The sequence below is a fragment of the Microcebus murinus genome, chromosome 16 (genome assembly GCF_040939455.1).
Source record: "Microcebus murinus isolate Inina chromosome 16, M.murinus_Inina_mat1.0, whole genome shotgun sequence".
Lineage (NCBI taxonomy): Eukaryota > Metazoa > Chordata > Mammalia > Primates > Cheirogaleidae > Microcebus > Microcebus murinus.
Genome location: NC_134119.1, coordinates 62,797,345 through 62,820,768, shown reverse-complemented (window position 1 = coordinate 62,820,768; position 23,424 = coordinate 62,797,345). Strand labels below are relative to the sequence as shown.

Here is a 23,424-nt window from a genome sequence, read left to right as displayed (position 1 = left end):
CCCTTAGTTACTAGGGGCAAGGACTGTTCTGTGGAATGAAGTCTAGTTCCATGTGTCTGTGTGTGGGGTTGACTTGGGTTGCAAAGTAAAATGTGTATGTTACTGTTGGTCGTAATAAAAATTCGAAAGCCCCTGCTCCAGTTTGGCACAAGCTCCCTCCAGTCTGATTCACTCTGAAGTTACCTTCTCCCTCGTAGGCACTTGAGCTTGAGACCAGTGAACGTCGGGTTGGTTGGTGGAGATTAAATTGGCTCCCTGCAGTCTGGGGGCTGGCAGGTCCATGTGTGTTTGCCCTGGCTTTCCAGTCTGTTCTCCAATCTGAGCACTTGTAGGTGAGGAAGGTGCACTGCGAACCCATCATCCCCACTCTTTTCCAGTGGATTCCTGCTCTACTTGCCTGGTCAGGGCCCCGGGCCTCAGCCCGGGCTCCAGGATCCCCAGCCCAGCCCCCAGGTGCCCAGTCTCTGATCCCTGCTCTCTTCTGCCCGCCCAGGAGAACCCGTACGTCATGCGCAGGCCCAATTTCCAGGCCCTGTCGGGGAACGAGCGCTTCGAGGGCTTCTGTGTGGACATGCTGCGGGAGCTGGCCGAGCTGCTGCGCTTCCGCTACCGCCTGCGCCTGGTGGAGGACGGGCTGTATGGAGCGCCCGAGCCCAATGGCTCCTGGACGGGCATGGTTGGCGAGCTCATCAACCGGGTACGGCAGGGCTGGGGCTGGGAGGGGGCCAGGGACTGGGCAGGTGAGGGAAGGCAGGCAGGCGGGCAGCCAGGCGAGACTGAGATCCAGCCTGGCACATGGCAAAACAGGGAAGAATCATTGAGTGCTCCTCACCCCAACCTCACTGGTGGTTCACCTGTGCCTGGGGTTGCCACGGGGGTGGGGGTGGGGGTGGGGGGCGGGGGAAGAGAGGCAGGCGGTGCATCACCACCTGTGTCCAGATTGGCCAAATGCTCCCCCACTTCTTATGCCACCATGTCTTACTTGGTGCTCAAAGATTTGTTGAGTGGATCAAAGAGGCGTGGAGCACTGGCAGGTAGGGCCTGGCGTGCTGCAGACGTCGTGGGCTGCCTGCCTGCCTGCCTGCCTGCCTGCCTGCCTGCCTGCCTATCTCCTGAACACACATTCGCTCATTCAGCAGGTGTTTCTTGAGCCCTGTTATGTGCCTTGCCTCTTGCAGTTGTAGGATATGGCTGTGAGCACAGTACACCTGGACCCTGCCCCTGCCCCCAAGAGCTTAAGTCTCCTTTAGGGCACAGAAAAGCAAATGACCACAACACAGGGCCATCCGGGCCGTGATGGCGGAAACTCAGAGGGGGCCCAGGACAGACGTCTGACCTAGCCAGGGAATCCAGGGAGGGCTTCCCAGAAGAGGTGACGCCCAAGTTGATTCCCAAAGGAATCGACGGACTCAGCAGAAGGGTGTGTGGGAGGAGAAGAATGTGTTTGGAGTAGACGAAACAGCATTTACAAGGGGGGGTTTACAAGAGCAGGGTGCACTGGAAGAGCCAGCTGGGCCCAGGTGCAGGCAGGAAGGTGAAGAGGGATGAGAGGCCACGCTGTGGGAGGTGGCAGACAAGGGTGCAGTGGAAAGAATATTCTAGAGTCAGACCAATCTGGGTTTGAATCCTTGGGGGAGTCATTGTCTTCTCTGAGCCTCAGTTTCTCCTGCCCTAGGCTGGGGATAATAATACCTTACAGTTCTATAGTGAAGTTACAGGAAATAGGACAAGACCTCACATGTCGCTGGGCAGAGGGGGGGACCAATATGTAATTCTTGTCCTTTCTTTCTTTTTTTTTTTCAGACAGAGTCTCACTCTGTTGTCTGGGCTAGAGTGAGTGCCGTGGCATCAGCCTAGCAGGTCCATGTGCAACTGCAACCTCAAACTCCTGGGCTCAAGCAATCCTGCCGCCTCAGCCTCCCAAGTAGCTGGGACTACAGGCATGGGCCACCATGCCCGGCTAATTTTTTCTATATATATATGAGCTTTCCATATATATATATATTAGTTGCCCAATTAATTTATTTCTATTTATAGTAGAGACGGGGTCTTGCTGTTGCTCAGGCTGGTTTCAAACTCCTGACCTTGGGCAATCCACCCACCTCGGCCTCCTAGAGTGCTAGGATTACAGGCGTGAGCCACCGCGCCCGGCCGTGTAATTCCTGTCTTTATTCCTGGTGGGAGAAACAGTCGGCTGTGCCCTGGGAGACAGAGAGGCCCCTGCTGAGGACAGGCCCAGACCCGCTGTGCAGAGCAGGGACAGTTGGGGCGGCCTTGACGTTAGACATGGCTGAGCACACCAGAATTCTCACCCTCTTGTCTCTCACATGCCAGAATTTACTGCATCCAGGTCCCTGAATGTCACCCGGGAAGACATGAGAAGGCCATTTTGCTTGACAAGGTCGTTTATCCCTTAGGGCACTGATTTTCAAAAGTTATTTTGACAGCAGAACTTTTTTTTTCTCAATTGCAAGCTCCTTCAGAACCCTGGACAAAAGCAGAATTCTCTGGTGGAGGAGAGATAGGGTGTCTCCCACCAGCCCCAGGTGGGCCCTGAGGCACTGTCCCACGGGCTGCCAGCTGGTTTGAAAGCTGCTGTCTCCAATGGGTTTTAAGGTCAGGGGAGGACCGGGCACGGTGGCTCACGCCTGTAATCCTAGCTCTCTGGGAGGCCAAGGCGGGTGGATTGCTTGAGGTCAGGAGTTCGAAACCAGCCTGAGCGAGACCTCCATCTCTACTAAAAATAGAAAGAAATTAACTGGGCAACTAATATATATAGAAAAAATTAGCCGGGCATGGTGGCGCATGCCTGTAGTTCTAGCTACGTGGGAGGCTGAGGCAGAAGGATTGCTTGAGCCCAGGAGTTTGAGGTTGCTGTGAGCTAGGCTGACGCCACAGCACTCACTCTAGCCTGGGAAACAAAGTGAGACCCTGTCTCAAAAAAAAAAGGTCAGGGGAGGTTTTAAGTCCTAAAACCCAAAGAAGCACCCGATGAGACCAGAGGTGAGGAGTCCCAGAGCTGTAACCCTGCGCCTACCTGCCTGGAAGGCTTCCCCATGACCTGTGTCCGCAGCCCGGTCCTCAGCCACAGCTCAGAAATGTTCTTTCATCGGGGCCCCCAGAAATAAGCAGGCTCTAGGAGAGCATCCCTGCGGCTGCAGTGACTGAACTAGATGCCAGTTTACTCACCTGCAAAGAGGCGGGACGTCTGGAACAGTCCTTATTTACAGTTGCCTGGCTGTGGGCAAGAGTCTCAAGCTTTGCGCCTCAGGGCCTGCTCAGCAGGGCGGGCGGGCGTGAGAATTTGGTGCCTGGGGTGGGCAAAGCGTGGCGGATGTGAGCTTCTGTGGTTATAGTCCTGAGTGCTGCTTGAATTTGAGCTAGCCGTGCGTATAGCTGTGTGAGCTTGGGCAAGTTGTTTACGCTTCCTGTGGGCTGTGGATTTTTCAACTGTAAAATCGGGGAATAGCAGCTGCTCACACGGAGAGTGCTGTGACTTTGCGGTGACAACGTTGGAGCAGGCCCTGGTGGGTGGTGGGTGCTGTGTGCGTGCAGCTATTTTCGTTACTCTTATCGCTGTCATTCTTACCAGCATGGCCAGCGCATAGGTACATTCATGTGTTCATCTATTCTCCAGCCAGCCAGCATTTATTGAGTGCCTACTGTATTCCAGGTCCCCTGCTATACCCTGTGGATACAGTGGTGAACAAGTCCACCATGCTCTTACTGAGTGGGTTAAAGAGCTTGGGCCTTAGCCAGAGGCCCGTGGGATGCCCTGGAAAGGTCTTGAGCTGGCTCAAGTGAATGGACCCAGGGTGGGGGTGAGGTGGCGTGGCAGAGGCAGCAGGAGACCAGGGGGGAGATAAGTGGCAAGAGAGGAGAGCTCTGGGGATAGAGACTAGGGAGGGGCTGGAGAAAGAATCCGAGCATCCCTCCCGAGTCTGGCTTGCACAGCTGGGCGATGGCGATGACATTTTCAGAGAGAACACTGGAGGAGGAGCTGGCTGGAGCGCAAAGGATGGGCGGGGCTTGGCCTTGCAGAGCCTGTGGGCTGGCTGAGGGTGCGGAGCTGAGGGGGTCACACCACCACCCACCGTCACAACAGCAGCAGCTACCGTTTATTGACTTCACACCATGTGCCAGGAACTTTTCAAGTGTTCCTTTATTTTCCTAACAATCCTTCATGGCCTCAGAGCCCAGGGCCTTGCCCCCTGCCTGCCCAGGGCTGCAGCCAGGTGCGTCTACCCCAAGGCCGTGCCCTTTCCAGACCCCGGCAGGTACTTGGGAGGCCTGGAGTACGCTGATGGTGCACCTACCCTGCGCCAGGCCCTTTTCTGAGCTTTCTGACTTATATTCAGCCCTTGACTCCTCACAGCCACCAGTGAGGGAGAGACTGGTATTAGCCCTGTTTTCTTAAATGCATGGAATGAGGCACCAAGCCACCATGTTCAGGCTTCATGGCTGATGACTTGAGAGGGACAAGGTGGGCACCCCACCAGGCTGGCCCTGAACTGATGAGTGGCTTCCAGATGGAAGACAGCGTGGGGCACCAGCATCCCCAGTCACCTATGGCCAGGCACACGGCTCATCGGCTAGTCTCAAATTATGATCCGTTTATTCCTCCCAACATCCACTGCTGGCATTGGCTTTCTCCTCCCTGCCTTCGCTGCCAGACCCCAGCCCTCTTGCCAGCCTCCTCACTGCCCCCCCACCCCCCCACCCTCGCCCTCCAGTCTCTTTCCACCCCCAGTTTGTTCTCCAGTAGGGTCTTTCCACAATACAAGTCTGATCTGTCTCTTGCATGCTGTAGCTGTGGCCCCCAGGGCACTCAGGATGAAGTCTGTGCCTTCAGGCCTGGCCCCCAAAGGCAGAGCAGATGTCTTTGGTCAGAGTCCCAGGAGGCAGACTCTGAGACGGAGACTTACAGCAGGAGGTATGCTGGGGTGCCCTGGGGAACCTGCCCCAGGAAGGTGCGAAAGAAGCAGGCTGGGGGGAGTTGAGCTGCAGTGCAGTCATGACTGGGCCTCAGCCGTCCCAGGCAGCTCTGGAGCCTTCAGAGATATCTGCCCTGAGGTAAGAGGGCCAGGACTTTATACCCCCCACTATCGTGTCACTGGACATAGGATGTCCTCTGGGAGAGTCAGGGCCTTGGGCGAGGGGGCTGTTTTCCACCGATGGATCCCAGAGCTGTCAGCCACCAATGCCCTGGGTAGCTGAGGCAACAAGTGCCCCAGCCCTGAAGGAGGGTTTGGGTGTCCCCTACAGCATCCACTATGGCAGTGCACTAGTTCCCTGCGCTCCCATGTCATCCCTGGACGGCCTCTTCTCTCTCGAACCTCAATTTCCCTTCTTGAAATGGGGCTGATACTACCTCCCTCATACAGTTTTGGGGAGATTAAATAAGAGAGCATTTGCAAAGAGCCTGGTCCATGCCTAGTACATTGGTGGTCACTACCTCTGGTCACGTTTAGTGAGGCGATGTGTACAGGAGTGTGGTAGAAGCATGGGCTTTGGATTGGCTGCCCTGGGTTCGAATTTGGACTTGCTCCTTAGTGGCTGTGTGACTTGTAGGCAGGTGGTACCCCCTCTGAGTCTCAGTGTCCCCTAATATGGTGAGTAATGACCCCTAACTTGGAGGGCTATCACAAGAGACAGATGAAGTCAGCACAGGACACAGGTGCTGTCATAACCAAGACAATGCCCACCCACATCACCTAGGGCATCCTCACCATGGGGATGGAAACTTTGCTTGGCTCTGTGTCCCCGGCACAGGGCTTGGCACACTATAAATTAGCACCAAATGGGTGACTGACTGATTTTGTTAAAGGGTCTTTAGAAATGCTGTCCCCATCTTCTCCATCGAATGGAAGGTACACACACACACCAGCATAGTTTTTCTTTAGCCAAGCACACGCTGCTGAATTTGGACTTGCTTGCTTACATTTCCCATCCAACCTTCTCTCCTGGGGCTGCAGCAAATCACTTACACTGTTATTTTCTTTTTCTTTTTTCTTTTTTCTTTTTCTTTTTCTTTTTTTTTTTTGAGACAGAGTCTCCCTCTGTTGCCCAGGCTGGAGTGAGTGCCGTGGCATCAGCCTAGCTCACAGCAACCTCAAACTCCTGGGCTCAAGCAATCCTTCTGCCTCAGCCTCTCGTGTAGCTGGGACTACAGGCATGTGCCACCATGCCCGGCTAATTTTTTCTATATATATCTTAGTTGGCCAAATAATTTCTTTCTATTTATAGTAGAGATGGGGTCTCGCTCTTGCTCAGGCTGGTTTTGAACTCCTGACCTTGAGCAATCCACCCGCCTCAGCCTCCCAGAGAGCTAGGATTACAGGCGTGAGCCACCGCGCCCGGTTTATACTGTTATTTTCAAATGGCGTATAGTCTTTGTTTTTCAATTCCAAAAATTTTTTTTTTTTGAGACAAAGTCTTACTTTGTTGCCCAGGCTAGAGTGAGTGCCATGGCATCAGCCTAGCTCACAGCAACCTCAATGTCCTGGGCTCAAGCGATCCTACTGCCTCAGCCTCCCAAGAAGCTGGGACTATAGGCATGTGCCACCATGCCTGGCTAATTTTTTGTATATATATTTTTAGTTGGTCAATTAATTTCTTTCTATTTTTAGTAGAGATGGAGGTCTCACTCAGGCTGGTTTCGAACTCCTGACCTCGAGCAATCTGCCCGCCTCGGCCTCCAAGAGTGCTAGGATTTACAGGCATGCACCACCACGCCCGGACCAATTCCCAAATTTTTATTCATTGTGAGAAACATGGGTGGGTACAGAAAAGAAAGATATTATTCCAGAATACCTTGTTTTATGTTTTTAAAAAAGATAAGAAGGCCGGGCGTGATGGCTCACGCCTGTAATCCTAGCTCTCTGGGGGGCGAGGTGGGCGGATAGAGGTCAGGAGTTCGAAACCAGCCTGAGCAAGAGTGAGACCCCGTCTCTACTAAAAATAGAAAGAAGTTATTGGCCAACTAATATATAGAGAAAAAATTAGCCGGGCATGATGATGCATGCCTGTAGTCCCAGCTACTCGGGAGGCTGAGGCAGTAGAATTGCTTGAGCCCAGGAGTTGGAGGTTGCTGTGAGCTAGGCTGACACCATGGCACTCACTCTAGCCTGGGCAACAAAGCAAGACTCTGTCCCAAAAAAAAAAAAAAAAAGATAAGAAAAGAAAAGAGCAAAACAAAAGTAAATAAAATTTTCACAAGCTGTTTAAAAACAACCTCTTCATTTTCTCTGTTTACATATGTAACACACAGTGACAAAAAGTCAGATGGTACAGGTAGTGGAAACACTGGCTGTGAATTCTGGTCACACTTCAGAGATGACCACCGGGATGAGTGGTCACATTCCTCTGACTTATTTTCTACACATTCATTAATATATGCACATCTTTAAATTTCTTAAACATTTTATTTTTACAAAAATGGTATCCTGCTATACATACTGTTGTGTGATTTGCTTTTTGCAGTTGTGTCTTTCTCCTTGTGTTAGTACACATTGATCTGCCTCATTTTTTTCATATAATTAATTTAAAATTTTACAACTTTCTCTTCTTTTTTTTTAGCAGTATATGTAACTTAAACATTTGTACGATCTGCCTCATTTTTAAAAACAGCTGCATATTTAGTCGTTCATTTATACTGTTTATTGAGCAGCTATTCCGTGCCTGCTCTGTTCCAGCCACTAGGAGGCAGCATTGTGTAGAACAGACACCCCCACGCCATGCTGACAGTGGGGGAAACTGACAGCAGATATATTAATACCATGGCAGGGGGGCAGAGCATTGCTAATAGAAATAAAGCAAGGTAAGAGGATGAGAGCGACTGGAGTGCGGACGCTGTTTCAGACAAGGTGGCTGGGGAGCCTCTGAGGAGAGGCCTGAGTGGGGTGAGGAAGAAAGCCTTGTGAAGACCCACCAGGAGGCTTCACGAAGGCAGGGGTTTGTCTGTTTTCCTCACTCCTGTATCCCCAGTGCCTAGAACCATCTGACCCCCAGCAGGTGCTCAGTAAACACTTGCTGAATGAACGAAGGGTCTGGGGAAGAGTGTTTTCCAGGTCCAGGGCCCATAAGTGTAGAGCCCTTAGGGGAAAGTGAACTTGCCCCATTTCCCCGAGAGGGAAATGAAGTGTGGCTGAGGGGAGGGAAGGAGGGAGAGTTGGGGACAGTGAGGTCCGAGAGCAGGGCCCAGATCGCCGGGCCTCACAGATGCTGCTAAGGAGTGTGGCTGTTATTTTTATTGTGTTGTGCAGCTGCTGGAAGGTTTTATACGGGGAATGTGCTGCTGTGATCTATTTTTTTTCCTCCTTTTTATTGAGGTGAAATTCATATAACATAAAATGAACCATTTTAAAGAGTGCAGTTCAGTGGCATTTAGTCCATTCACAGTGTTGTGCAACCACCACTGCTATCTATTTCCAAAACATTTCCATAACCCTAAAAGAAAACCCATACCCATTAACCAGTCGCTCCCCATTCCCTTCCTGCCACCCACAACCCCTGGCAGTCGCCAATCTTTCTGTCTCCATGGATTTACCTATTGTAGATATTTCATATAAATGGAATCATCCAACATGTGGTCTTTGTGTCTAGCTCTGTTCACTAGGCATGCTGTTCTCAAAGGTCATCCATGTTGTAGCGTGTACTGCGTTCCTTTTCATGGCTGAATAATATTCCATTGTGTGGGTACACCACCTGGATCTAATTTTTAAATCATTTAAAAATTATAGGCCGGGCGCTGTGGCTCACGCCTGTAATCCTAGCTCTTGGGAGGCCGAGGCGGGCGGATTGCTCAAGGTCAGGAGTTCAAAACCAGCCTGAGCAAGAGCGAGACCCCGTCTCTACTATAAATAGAAAGAAATTAATTGGCCAACTGATATATATATAAAAAATTAGCCGGGCATGGTGGCGCATGCCTGTAGTCCCAGCTACCTGGGAGGCTGAGGCAGAAGGATCACTCGAGCCCAGGAGTTTGAGGTTGCTGTGAGCTAGGCTGACGCCACGGCACTCACTCTAGCCTGGACAACAAAGCGAGACTCTGTCTCAAAAAAACAAAAAACAAAAAACAAAAAAAAAAAAAAAAAAATTATTACTCCAGGCCGGGTGTGGTGGCTCACGCCTGTAATCCTAGCACTCTGGGAGGCCGAGGCGGGCAGATTGCTCGAGGTCAGGAGTTCGAAACCAGCCTGAGTGAGACCTTGTCTCTACTAAAAATAGAAAGAAATTAATTGACCAACTAAAAATATATATACAAAAAATTAGCCGGGCATGGTGGCACATGCCTGTAGTCTCAGCTACTTGGGAGGCTGAGGCAATAGGATCTCTTGAGCCCAGGAGATTGAGGTTGCTGTGAGCTAGGCTGATGCCATGGCACTCACTCTAGCCTGGGCAACAAAGTAAGACTCTGTCTCAAAAAATAATAATAATAACAAACAAAAAAATTATTACTCCAGCTGCTCTCTTGAGAAACACTGTAGCAGGGCAAGTGTAGAAACAGAAGGATCCATTTAGGAGGCTGCTAGAGGGTGACCAGAGAAGACATCGGCCTGGGTTTGGTGGTAGCTGTGTCAGGTGTTCTGCTGGATTGGACGTGTGTAAGAGGGAGGGAGGAATCGGGGTGACTGTGGGGTTTGGCTGGGCAGTGGGGTGAATGAAGAGGCCCATTTCCACCGTGGGGAGGATATAGGAGAAGCAGTATGGTGGGGCTGGGTAACAAGAGTTATCTCTAGACATGGATCATTTGAGATGCCTGTTTGAAATTTAAGCGGAGACGTAAGGATTCTATTGTGTGGTTGAAGCATGAATTATTTAAAGCATCAGTCCCCAACCTTTTTGGCACCAAAGACCAGTTTTATGGAGGACAATTTTTCCACAGGCTGGGGCAGAGGGAATGGCGAGCGATGGGGAGCGGCTATAAATACAGCTGGAGCTTCACTCACTCGCCCAGGCTTACCTCCTGCTGTGTGGCCCGGTTTCTAACAGGCCACGGAGGGGTACCAGTCCTCGGCCAGGGACGTTGGGAGGGCTGGGAACTACAGATTTAGAGTGTCCCCTATTGATGGATATTTGGTGGTTTCTAGTTTTTGCTAGCATAGCCAATGTCACTGTAAACTTGTCCTGTGGGTTTGCAGAGTGTTCATTCCTAAGTGGTAAATTCCAAGTAGAAGTGCTGGGTCAAAGGGCGTCGTGCATTTTAAATACACACTGCCAAGTGGCTGTGCCAAAGGTTTCACCAATTTATGTTTCCACCAAAAGTGTATAAGAATGTCATTTTCCACACTCTGGTCAATGGTGAGTATTATCAATCTTTTTTTTTTTTTTTTTTTTTTTGAGACAGAGTCTCGCTCTGCTGTCCGGGCTAGAGTGCAGTGAAGTCAGCCTAGCTCACAGCAACCTCAAACTCCTGGGCTTAGACGATCTTCCTGCCTCAGCCTCCCAAGTATCTGGGACTACAGGCATGCGCCACCATGCCTGGCTAATTTTTTCTATATATTTTAAGTTATCCAGCTAATTTCTTTCTATTTTTTTAATAGAGACGGGGTCTCACTCTTGGTCAGGCTGGTCTTGAACTCCAGAATTCAAATGATCCGCCCGCCTCTGGCTTCCAGAGTGCTAGGATTACAGGCGTGAGCCAGCATTGAGTGGTTTTGATTGGCTTTTAGCTATTTAGACAACTCTGCCATTTTTTAATTTTTACTTTAATTTTATTTGTTTTTAAGAATCTCCTGTCATTTTATAGTAGCAAATCATTTTGATTTTTCCTGCTTTGGCAGGTAAACCACAGTGGGGCTTACGTGGTTATGTGATAAATGGAGTCTGAGCCTAAGTTCTACTCAGAATGGGCCTGGTGGGGCTGTGGTCCCACCCGGTGTTTGCTAGTCCCTGGTTATATAATTGGAACACACATACATGGGAGGTGGCGTAATCCCACACTGGCGCACAGACCTGTGGAGTCAGGGCCATTATGGTAGAAAGAGCATCGTGGAAGCACCTGGAACTCTCTGTCTTTCCCAGGATAGTAATTCAGAGGCAATTCTACATCCTTTAGGGGAACTGTAGAGATTAGTGCCACCATTAACAGCTTGAAGGAAGCAGGGGTAGTGATCCCAGCCCCATTCAGCTGGCCCATTTGGCCTGTGCGTCAGGCAGATGGATCTTGGAGAGTGACTGGATTATTGTCAACGTAATCAGGTGGCGACTCCAATTGCAGTTGCTGTCCCAAATGAAGTGTCTCTGCTGGAGCAAATCAACACAGCCCTTGGCAGCTGGTGTGAGCTACTGACCTGGCAAATGCTTTTTTTCTCATACCAATTTCCAAGGACCACCAGAAGCCAGGGGTCCACACCTTCAGTCTTGCTCCAGGTGACATGCGCTCTCCTACTTGCTGCTATAACATAGGCTGCAGAGAACTTGATCTTGATGGTCCACACAGCATCACCCTGGTCCCATACATTGATGACATGATGCCGATCGGGTCTGATGAGTGGGAGGTTGTTTAGTAAGTGCAGTTGGCAAGAAAACCCCTGCTGTGGTCAGTTTGTCAGGGTCTAGACTGGGGGCAGAAATAGCACCAGTTGTTTGAATAGAATCATATCAGTTATCTGAACAGAGAGAACTTAGTGTACACAGTTGTTAACTAAAGGGAAAGTCATTAACTAGCTTACTGGAAGGGTCAAAAGAAAATTAAGGGGACTTGGAGGTAGCAACTGCAGGAAGCAGCTGCCACCCCAGGGCTGAAGGGAAGAGGTTAAAAAGGTAGAAAACTTGGTGACTCAGACCTCTGAGGAGGGACACTGGTTAATGCCAGTGACATTTGGTGGGCTTTTTGCATTTTGGTGGCAACATATACTACATTAGAGTGTGTGACTTCAATCCATTCACTTTCCAAACAGCCAGTCAGGCTTTTCATTTTAAGTGAGGTGCTGGGCGTCAAAGGCCGTGCAGTGAGTGCAGGCTGCGTGCACCCAGCAGACCCAGATGCTCAGTGTTGGCTGCACAGCCTCAGGCAGGCGCTGACAGGGGACTCACGGCACAGACCTCTGGGCTTTGGGGGCGAATGTGTGCCCTCTTCAGCAGTAACTCTTCTCCTTTCGAGAAACCATTCCTGGCTCGTTTCTGGGCTTTGCTAGAGACCAAGTGCCTGCCCATGCCCATGAGTGACCAGAGGGCCTGAGCTTACATCATGACCCGAGTGCTGCCATTTCTGCACCTGCTAGGTCCTGCTAGGAGACAAGACACGCCAGGTATTTGAACGAAGAGAATTGTTTCCTAAGTATAAAGTTAACTACATAACTGAGAGGGTAAAAGGAGAATCCCAAGTTAGGGACCAGCCAGCTTTTTCTTTAAAGAGCCAGGGAGTAAATATTTTTGGCTTTGAGGCCATAACCATCACAATTCCCCAGCTGTTCTGCTGTCAGGAAAGCACAGTACAGAAACAAGTGGGCATGGCTGTGTGACAATAAAACTTTATTTACAAAAGCAGGCAGATGGACTGGACACGGCCTGAGGGCCATAGCTTTCCCACCCTGGCTCTCAGGTGTCAGTGGAGGTAGCATGGCAGGAAGTGGCCTCATTTCCCACTTCCAAAGGAAGAAGGGGAAGAGCTGAAACTATTGGAAACTTAGAGGAAGGGGTCTGGGAGCCAAAACTCAGACCCTGAGGCAAGACGCTTAAGGCTGGTGTTGGAGTGCCTGAGAGAGGCTGGGTGAGGCCAGGTCTGTAGGTGTTGGGAAGCTGCCAACAGGAATCTTCTGTTACCATGAGAACTGCTGCTGCCAGGGGCTGCAGAAGCGGGGCTGGTGGCAGAGTTGACAGGAGGGCGCGAGCCCTTCCTCCTCCCGCCTGCAGCTCCTTCCAGCGCCCTCTGTTGGCAGAGTGGGCAGGGTGCGGCTGGTGAAGCACGAATGTGGATTGCACGCGGTCTGGTGTAGAGGGCAAGCTGAGAGCTGAAGGAAATTCACAAGTGCTTTGATTGGCTTTGGGGCATTCGAGGACCCCATTCTTGTCATTTCTACAAGTGGCTCATTATTCGAATTCTTCCGTACTTCATTCCAGACATTAAACCACTGTCAGGGTCCCCTGGGGGCGGGAGTGGGCTGTGTATGTCAGGGTGGGGAAGACTTCTCTAAGAAATAGGTAATTTTTCTGCAAAATGAAGGGTAAGGAGGTGGGGAGGGATTCTAAAGGCTCTGAGGTCCCAAATCACCCAGACTCAGAAAAATAAAAACTTAAAATTTATAATAATTTAAAGGAAAAAATAAATAAAAATAAAGTCTCTGAGAGGAGCCTAGAAGGCTTGCAGTGTTTAAGGCTTCTGTCTTCAGAATGAGAGCCGGATCTGTCCACCTCTCCCCACTGCCACAGCCGTCACTCGTTCCTGCCTCCAGCGTCTCCACAGGTATCTTCATTAGGCTTACTGGTCCCCATGTCCACGTGGTCTGTTCTCACGTGGCCATGGCGGCCAAGTCATGTCACCACCCTGCTTGTACTCTCAACTGCTATGTCTTTTATTGCTTCTGGTCCCCACAGGGCTCTGGTCCCTGCCCTGGGGCATTTCCTGCCCTTCCCATTCTGCTCCAGCCTCCTGGACACTGCAAGCCACTTCTCTCCTCAGGGGCTGGACCTGCTGGTCCCTCAGCCTGGAAGCTTTGCCCCAGCTCTTCTCCTGCCTCGGCCCATACTTCCTTCATGTTGGTACTCAAATAAGAGCTCCCACAGCAGGGAGTATATCCCAGGCAGTGTCCTCCACCAGTCTCCATCTTGTTGCCTGCTTTATTTGTCATTATAGCCCTTGTCACCACCTGACATCGTATGTTTTATTCATTACTTTGTTCCCAGAGCTAGACTGGTGCTTGGCCAGTGGAGGGTACTTGACAAATATTTGTCAAGCAGGTGAATAAATGAATGAATGAACAAATGGAAAGGGCAGAGTGTCTGCCACGTGGGGATAGAGGGCAAGATGGGGGGCTGTGGGGGGGGGAAACAGGTGAGGTTGTTGGAGTCAGATGGGACAGGACTTCATGGGGCCAGGTGAGGAGTTTGGATGACCGTTTAAGAACAAGGAGAATCAGGCTGGGCGCAGTAGCTCATGTCTGTAAGCCTAGCACTCTGGGAGGCCAAGGAGGGAGGATTGCTCAAGGTTAGGAGTTCAAAACCAGCCTGAGCAAGAGCGATACCCTGTCTCTACTAAAAATAGAAAGAAATTAATTGGCCAACTAAAAACATGTAGAAATAATTAGCTAGGCATGGTGGCCCATGCCTGTAATCCCAGCTACTTGGAAGGCTGAGGCAGAAGGATTGCTTGAGCCCAGGAGTTTGAAGTTGCTGTGAGCTAGGCTGATGCCACGGCACTCTAGCCCGGGCAACAGAGTAAGACTCTGTCTCAAAAAAAGAACAAGGAGAATCATTGCAGAATTTAAGCAGGGGAGTGGTGTGACCAGACTGTAGTGCATTAGGATCCCTTGGGCTGCTGACTCAGTGGCCTGGGAGGCAGAGACTCCTTTCCAGCCAGTAGGGTGACCTGGGCAGGGGCAGTGGAGGCAGAGAGGAGGTGTTTGGGGGCAGAATGGAGGGGCCAGGGGATGGATGCAGTGAGGGGTGAGGGACAGGGGCATGGGCAGGACCCCAGGCTTCTGCCTGGGATGGTGTTGGAGAAACTGGGAGGGTGGAGGGCAAGGCTGAGCCTGCCGCATGCTCATCAGAAGTTCAAGGACTGGCTCACTCCGCTGGTCAGTCAGTGCTCATTTCCTAAATCCCTGGGACCCGGAGAGGAATCACACACCTAGACCTGACTCCGGGTGCCCCGTGCTGTAGGGAGACAGAGGCAGTAGGCAGATAAAGCCAAGCAATTCTGAATCCCGGGGTCAGCTAGAGCAAGGTACTTACTGTCTGTGCCTCCATTTCTTTGCGAGCAGAATGGTGGGAATGGGACCCTGCACGTGAAGTTGCTCTGGGGAAAACCCTGGAACAGTGGCCACGATGGTGCGAGTTGTGTGCGGGGGAATGTCTGACTTGTGTGAGGTTCCACTGCAGGGCCGGAGAAGAGCTCTCTGCATCTGGGAGCATCTGGGAGGGCCCCAGAGGAAGTGGTGACATTCCCGGGCTTTCGGCAGAGGACGGGATGTGAGATGCAGCAGACCCCGCTCTGAGCCGGCCCCTGAGCAGTGCCAGAGACACTGGACGTGTCCAGCTGGCCTTGCCTTTGAGGAACCAACAGATGTTTTCCCAGTTGAGCTATGTGTTGAAATCAAGTGGTGTCCAGGACGGGAGGGGTCCGTGGAAGGTGTCCCGGAGGAGGGAAGGCACCAGGGAGTGCTGGAGGGATGGGCGGGCTCCAGCTCTGCAGGGCACTGGGAGTGCTTCGGGCAAAGGAAGTGGCGCGCTCAAAGGTCGGTGGCCAGAAAGAAGCTGGCATGAGAAAGAAAGGGGTGGCAAGTGGCCCAGGAGCTCGGTGGGGAAGCCGTCGGCAGTCTTGGATGCCATTCAGAGAGCCTGGACTTGGTCAACCTGAGCAGTATTTGTTGGGAACCTACTCTGGGTAGGCTCTGGGGTGCCCACTGAACCAGACAGGCCAGGTGCTTGTGACACAGTCGGGAAGACAGCCATTACTGCACAAATAAGCAAGGTCGCCTCCAGTCGTGCTAAGAAGGATATCAAACAGGGTAAGGAGGAATGTGAGAGAGAGGACCATGGGTGGGAGTGAGGTGGCATCTGGAGGCTGCTTTGGGGAGGTCTGAAGGGGGAGATATGATCAAGGCCTGGAATGGTGAGAGAGCTGGGGAAAGAGCACGTGCAAAGGTCCTGAGGTGGGGTGTGAGCCCGCTGTGCTGAAGAGCAAGAAACAGACCACGTGGCTAGAGCAGAGAGATGGGGGAAGAGCACAAGGGGAGGCCAATGAGACAGGTGGTCTTTCTTTCACCAGGGCCTCCTGGCTGTGAAAAGGTTTGTCTCAGGTGCTGTGGGCAGCCATGATGGGTTTTAAACAGGGAGCTGTCCCTTTGGCTTATATGTGCGGAATGGATTGGGGGTTATGAGTGGTGGCGGGGGCCAGTAAGGAGACAAATGAGGTTGTCCGGAGAGAGATGTTGGTGGCCTGGGGCCAGGTGGTAGGGTGGGGAGAAAGGGACAGACCCAAGGCGTGGTTCGGGAACAGAGCTGCTGTCCCGGCTACTGGGGAAGCAGGAAGCAGGGCCTGGCCCAGGTGTCTGGGCAGAGGCTCAGCCCCAGGCGTGGGTGAGGGGACTACTGAGTCAGTAGGGGAAGCTGCAGAGAGGGGCAGGGGGCCCTGCAGGCCTCCAGGAGACAGTGGGGTCCTGAGCAGCTTGCCCAGGGACCACCAGGGGCCCCCTGAGCCCATCTGAAAGGCCACTGCTTCCTTCTTGTAGAAACAGGGACTTGGCCACTGTGGAGGGCCTTGCCAGGGTAGACCTCCGTGGGTGCATGAAGTCACAGGGGTCCCGCATTAGCTGTGATTGTTCCACGGCAACTCACATATCAGTCATAAAAGTGGCAAGTGTGCAAGAAGGGGAATTAAAACTCCTTACTCTCACACCCAGCGATTCCCAAAGATATTCTCAGCATCCAGTCACGTTTAGGCCCCAGCCACACATTGTCAACTCTGGGTCATGCTTTGGGGCTGTGCCCTCTCTCTCTGCTCGTAAGCAGGGGCTAGTGCCATCTCTCATGCACCCTGCGTTAGTCATTTACCTGTGCTGTGTCTCTCCGTCCCAGGTCATTTCTGGGGCCTGTGTGCTCTCTCCCTGCCCTGCCTTCTGCCTGTGCCTGTGTTACCTCATGTGCTCTCAGCCTCAGCTCTCTTATTACAGCCCCACAGGGAAGTCTCTGCTTGAACTGGGGTTTGGGGGCCCTTCCACCTCCATGGCCTGGTGCTGGGGCCCAGCTGAGGCCTGAGGGATGGAGTCTGTGTGCCCAGGAGGTGACATCCTGGGAGCCAGGCCCCCACCCAGGACGCAAAGAGCTGTGGGCGACTTTGGGCCCGACCCCCTCGTTTTCAGATGATCCAGCTGAGGCCCAGAGATGCGAAAGCTCTCCAAGGTCACCCAACACACTGGGGCGCCCTGCCCCACCTGTGCTGTCATGTATGTGTGCGTGTGAGTGCCACGTGTGTGTGCTGGTGTGTGCTGTGTGCCTCTGGGGAATGCCCCCGTGTGTCTGTGCTGTCATGCTGCGTTAGCCGCGTCACTGGGTCAGCATGAGTCTTGGCACGTGTGCGTGCGTGGTGTGTTGGATCCATCAGCGGTGTCGCAGATGGGAGGACACAGGATCACACGTGCGTGTGTGTGTGTGTGTGTGTGTGCAGGAGGGTGTGTGAAACGCCAGGTGTTTTCCCACCTTGTGCCCAGCCCTCAGCTAAAGGCTGGCTAGTATCCCCTTGGGCCAGAGTGAGATGGTCCTTTTGGATCAGGGATTTTAGGGACATCAGCACACAGCCTTGCTGACCTGCCTTTACTCACCAGTGCTTTGCCTCTCTGAGACTTAGTTTCCCCATCTGTCAAATGGGGCTGGTGGTGGCCCGCAGGAGCTGTTGGGAGGAGTACAGAAGGGAATCTATGTAAAGTGCTCTCTAGCGTGGAGCCTGGCACACAGGAAACGCTTAATAAATGTTACCTATTTGCCATTAAGACAGAAGAGTGAAACCAAGGACCAAAGAGGGTTGTGGGGTGGGTCGGTGTCTAGGTGTCCAGACTCTTGTCCTAAGCTGTCTGCCCGACGCCCAGGGGGGTGGGGAGGGTGGCGGGGTTTTGCAAAGCAGGCCTTCGGGAGGACTCCACAGGGGAGGGGGCAGGAGGGCATGGGGGGCTGGGTACGAAGAGGCCAGAGGAGACTCTTAACAGTGGCCATGAGGTGATGAGGGTCCGATTTCAGGCCAAGGTGGGCTCCTGGCCCCCTCTGTTGTCTACCTCTCTCTTCCTCTCTCGCTGTCAGTCGCTGGTGCTCAGGGCATTTCTCTCTAACTGCCCCTGTCTGTCCTCTCCTCTGCCCCCTCTGTCCCACCCCGCTTCCCTCCAGCAGAAGGCAGACCTGGCTGTGGCCGCGTTCACCATCACAGCGGAGCGGGAGAAGGTCATCGACTTTTCCAAACCCTTCATGACCCTGGGGATCAGCATCCTCTACCGGGTGCACATGGTATGTTCCCCTGGAGACCGTGTGCTGTTTCCTGGCAGAGACAGGGGCCGGGGGCTGCAGGAGGAGGCTGATGCCCACTGGACCTCAGCTAGGCCCTTGGCTCCTGGGTCTCCGGCGGCAGCAGGGCCTGGGCACGTGGCTTGGATCTGGGGTGGCTCTGGGTGTCACTCCCTCTCCCTGCAGGGCCGCAAGCCTGGCTACTTCTCCTTCCTGGACCCCTTCTCCCCTGCTGTGTGGCTCTTTATGCTTCTCGCCTACCTGGCTGTCAGCTGCGTCCTATTTCTGGCCGCCAGGTGAGTCCACTGCCTGCTGCTTGGGGAGGAGGGCTGGGAGGAGCCGGGGCCCCTGTGGCCAACCTGCACATTCTGTCTCCTGTGCGGACCACCCTCAGCCTCCACTTTGGGGGCTTGGATCCCCTGCACCCCCCTTTCTCTGTTTTTTGCCGTGTCTGGGTCTCAGTCTTTCCCCTTGTGGCTCTGCGTCTCGGGCTCTCCCCTTCCTGTTCTTTCTGTCTCCTTTTTTGCTTCCACTGTCTTCTGTGTGTGTGTCTTTCTGTATCTTTTGTGTCTCTATCTCTGTGCGTGTCTCTCTCTGTTTCTCTTTCTGCTTATTTTCTGTGTGTATCTGTGTCTGTCTCCTTTTCCCACCTCTCCTCCTTCTCTTGTGATCACAGGCACCCTATCTCCTTCCTCTGCTTCTCTCCTCTTCTCCCCACCTCGGCCCCTTCCACCTGCCCCTGTCTCTCCACAGGCTGAGTCCCTACGAGTGGTATAACCCGCACCCCTGCCTGCGGGCGCGCCCCCACATCCTGGAGAACCAGTACACGCTGGGCAACAGCCTCTGGTTTCCCGTGGGGGGCTTCATGCAGCAGGGCTCGGAGATCATGCCCCGGGCGCTGTCCACGCGCTGTGTCAGCGGAGTCTGGTGAGGAGCTTTCTGTCTGCCCCTGCGGGCTGGGGAGGGGCCAATGTGAGGCTGGACAGGGTTGGGGGGCCGCCGCAGTCTCCTGGGTGGATTCCCCGTTTCCCCACCAGGGGCTGGGTGACAGAGCATGGGGTGGGGAGGGCTGAGCCCCACCTCCACCACTGTGTGACCTGGGCTGGGCCAGAGCCCCCGTCCATGCCTCGAACTCCTTAAAGATGCCCACGTCTCAGGGCTGTATGGATTTGGTGAGGCTGTTACAGAAATTGCTCTGTGAGTTGGACAGCCTCGTGCTGGTACCAGAGGGATGGCCGTAACAGGATTGGTGTTGCTGTCACTGTCTCGGACATTGCCCTGGTTGTCTCCGCCGGGACAGCCTTGTGTCCAATGCTCCCTCGAAGCCCCACAGGGGCCTAGTGTCTTGGGCAGAACTTCTTTGCCCCTGACACAAGCCCCAAGAAACTGTGCATCAGAGAGCAGACACAACAAGTTGCCTATGGTTTTTTAAAAAATTAGGAATTAGATACCAACACTTTGGGCAAATATGCTCTCACAAATCCAGATTCCATGCTCTCCTTGATAATCTGGGAGATCTGGCAGTGCTCGGCTGGCATTCCTGCCAGGTGTCAAGGTCTGCTCCCATCTGCCTTTGTCCCTGTCCCCGCTGCCTGCTTCAGCCATCTGGTGGCCTGGCCTCCTTAAGCACCTGCATTTGCGACCCTGGTCTTTTAAATAGCAGCTGGGCTTGGTTGCAGTTCCTATAACTCTTCTCTCCTCATTTTCCTCATGAGGAGAATGCGTAGATCAGGGAATATTCTCCCTCTTTTATGGATGAGGAGACTGAGACCCAGGGAGAGGGAGTGGCTGCTGGGGGCAGCGCCAGGCCAGAACCCGGCTCTCTGCCCCTTGGCACTGCCTGGACCTAGCCCAGCTCCTGTCAGTGTTCCCGCGTCCACAGTCATCCCACAGATGGCCTTGAGCCCTTCCAGGTACCAGGCGCTCAGGTGAAGAATCAGCCCCGTCTCTGCCCTGGAGGGGCAGAGGAGCCAAGAATACACAAGTAAACAGAAAAATAGACACTGGGCACCATATCTTATTCAAAGAGTACGTCCCAAAGATACTGTCTCATTTGGAACTTGATCAGGTCAAGACTAACCTTGATGGGTAGCAGGTTTTTCCCTCTCCCAGCTAAGCAGCACTAACTGACCTATGGCAATTGTTTGCGATCCACTTGGTCCACTGGCTTAAAGCCAGCAGTGGAACAGCTTCAGATCTCTCAGGTACTCTCCCCATCTTAAGATCCTTAACTTTATCACACCTACAAAGTCCCTTTTACCACGTAAGGTCACATATTCATATCGTAGGGATTAGAATGGAGACATCTTTGGTGGTGGTTGTGGGAGGGGGCTCATTCTGCCTACCACACACCCCAGGTGAGATGTGTTCATAATGTCACTATAAGGCCAGGTGCAGTGGCTCACATCTGTCATCCTGGCACTTTGGGAGCTGAGGTGGGAGGATCACTTGAGGCCTGGAGTTCGAGACCAGCCTGGGCAGCGTAGCAAGACCTCATTTTCTAAAAAAAATTTTTTTTTAATTAGCTGGGCATGGTGGCACATTCCTATAGTCCCAGCTACTCAGGACGCTGAGGCAGGAGGAGTGTTTGAGCCCAGGAGTTCAAGGTTATGGTGAGCTATGATGCCACTGCACTCCAGCCTGAGTGACAGAGCGAGAGTCTGTCTTTAAAACAAAAAAAAATTGTCAATATAATGATATAGCAGATGAACATATAATGTGCTACTGAGGAACCAAACCGATGACAAAGAGCAGTAGAGAATGGGGTGATCAAAGAAGGCTCCCCGACGAGGTGATTCTGGGCTGAGTCCTAAAGGCAAAAATGGAGTTGCCCATGTCAAGGAGAGGGAGGAGCATTCCAGACAGGCAGGAGAGAGCCAGATGTGTGAGGAGGGGGCTCAGAGGCCACTGAGGAGACCAGCCGTGACAAATCTGGCTGAGTCCCCACGGCAGGGGTGGGGGCTCCCGTGGCCTCCTCTCTGTTGGCCATCCTTTCTGCTCCCCAGTCAGGGGCTCTTCCTGAGTGAGGATCATGCTCTCCAGCCAGCTGTCACCTGGGAAGGCCCCGCTCACGTCCCCTCCCTCACTGGAGCCTTTGACCCTGGGGCTCACTCTGTTCTGTACCCCACGTCCTCCCACACATGCGCTCACTCCGCAGATGTTTGTTCGTCTCTAGATGTGACCCAGCACGATGATTCAGCAGGCCAGGTCCCCGCCCTGGTGGGACTCACGTTCCAGTTGGGGGTGGGTCTGGGGGGCTTGGCTGGTGCAGCAGTCTGGCCGGAACCTGCCTCATCGCCAAGTCCAGTCAGCCAGAGCCTGCCGCGGCCACACCCCAGGGCTTGTCGTTATCTGGGACAGCTCTGCCTCAGATGTCATCATTTCCAAGGTTTCTCTCTGACCACGGGCCCTGTCCCTCCCGACTCTCCCTTGGTCACTTGATGCAGTGAGTCCTCTGACCTCCCTCTTCTCCTCTGAGCCCTGCCTGCTTTCACGTCATCCATCTCCAGGTGGTTCCCAGGCCATCCCTTCAGCCGTTGTCCTCGACCCTTCCCCAGGTCATGTTTTCCTCACGCCCTCCCGGCAAGAAAACCCCAAAACCTCGGATCTAGCCAGCAGCTTGGCTTCACTCCCTCCCCGCAACCCCAGCTCTACCCCAACTCACATGTGACCCTGTCATCCGTATGTCCAATCTCTGTCTTATCTGCAGGTAGCGTTGGCCCTGTCACCACTCGTCTTCTAGAAACGCTCTCCTTGCTTCTAGGCTCTGCGTCCTTCTGGTTTCCTCCTACCGCTCTGTCCCTGCTTTATCTGTGGGTTCGCTCTGCCCTCGCCACCCTCGTGTGGTGCTTCTCACCCGCACCAGCGGGTTTTCAGTGTTCACAGACCCAGTGCTCTCTTGTTGTAATAAATATTTTTTAATATCTCCTTTCCCACCCCAAGCTGAAATTCAAGGGTAAAATATCTACCTACACACATAGTTTTTAAAAAAATCAATATCAGTCCCCAATTGTAATACGAAGTAGACAAAGACGGGAAGCAATCGCTAATAAAATAATATGATGGCAATACATAAATGCTTGGGCGTGGCTACGCAGAAGACAGAATGTGACAGTCAGGTGGCACCTAGATAAGCTTGAAATGATGAGAAAGTAGATCACTTAACAGAATTTTGTCAACACTTGATACGTGACACTTCGAAATAGTTAGCAAATGAGTGTGTTTGCGCAGACACGAGTCACCATGAACGAGACAATTTACTACTGCAGCTGGGGCAGGTGTCTTGACTGGGTGACTCAAATATGAGTGGAGCTGCTGTCAGAGATGTGACTTCCCAAAATGGTGAACAGTTCTCAGAGCCAAGTTCCAAACGAAACAGCATCCAGTGGTTCCTCGATGTAAACAAGAGGTGCATTTCTGGAGATTTCAGTTTATATCACGATCATGCAAAAAATACTTAGGTTTTTATGAACCAAGGAGTTAGGCTCAGATAAGCATGTACTGGATTTTCACTGTTGTTCAGACTGGGTCTCACGGTGTTGGACACCTGCCCCATGCACTGAAGCCACTCTGACCACCAACGTACCCTACGCCTTACCAAACACCTCCCGCGGGAGACCACTGCTCTGCACTCTCCATCCGGGCCGTCTCACCCACTCTTAGGCTGACACTTTCAAAGTCCTCATCTCTAGACCTCTCCATGTACCCAGCCTGACAGGCATCCCCAAACTCACCTTGTCCAAAATAGAGCTCACGTCTTTACTCCCAAATCTGACTCCCCATCTGTGTTTCCACTGTTCTCAGGGAGTGGCCCCATCACCAACACCAGTCACCCACACAGTATCCTCTGGGGTTAGGGGGTTGTCCAGGACGTACCAGGCACTGAATAATTTTATTTTGAGTGAATGACAACATTAATCCATGGGGCGGATTTGGAGAGACTTGCTTTCTAGACAGGGTGTGTCAGACGCTGTTGGAGTTTTGATTTTTATTTTGCAGGAGGCTGCATCATTCAGCCCTCTATCAAGCTCCCCCCCCCCGTACACCCCCACCCCAGTGCCTAGCACAATGCTTCTCACGTGTGATCAGCGCAAGACAGCTGCTGTTTTATCATCTGCTGGGGATATAGATGTGGGGTTTCTGGGAGGCCCTCCCAGCATCTCCTCTGTCTTCAGGCCCCACAGATCTGTATGGTCTGCAGGGAGCCTGTCCACTCTTACTTGCCCAGAGGGAGGACAGAGAGAGCCAGGATAAGGCAGGTGGCTGCCCTGG

At 52.7% G+C, this 23,424-nt stretch overlaps 1 protein-coding gene across 2 annotated transcripts in view; it reads left to right on the top strand.

Annotated features, from left to right (window-relative positions):
• GRIK5 (glutamate ionotropic receptor kainate type subunit 5) overlaps positions 1-23,424 on the top strand; it is a 57,268-nt gene that overhangs the window by 21,726 nt on the left and 12,118 nt on the right. For both annotated transcript variants that reach the window (XM_075993120.1, XM_020283299.2), the window contains exons 12-15: positions 494-697; positions 18,043-18,156; positions 18,340-18,449; positions 18,907-19,080. In XM_075993120.1, coding sequence (XP_075849235.1) covers positions 494-697; positions 18,043-18,156; positions 18,340-18,449; positions 18,907-19,080 — 602 coding nt within the window. The remainder of the gene's footprint in view (positions 1-493; positions 698-18,042; positions 18,157-18,339; positions 18,450-18,906; positions 19,081-23,424) is intronic.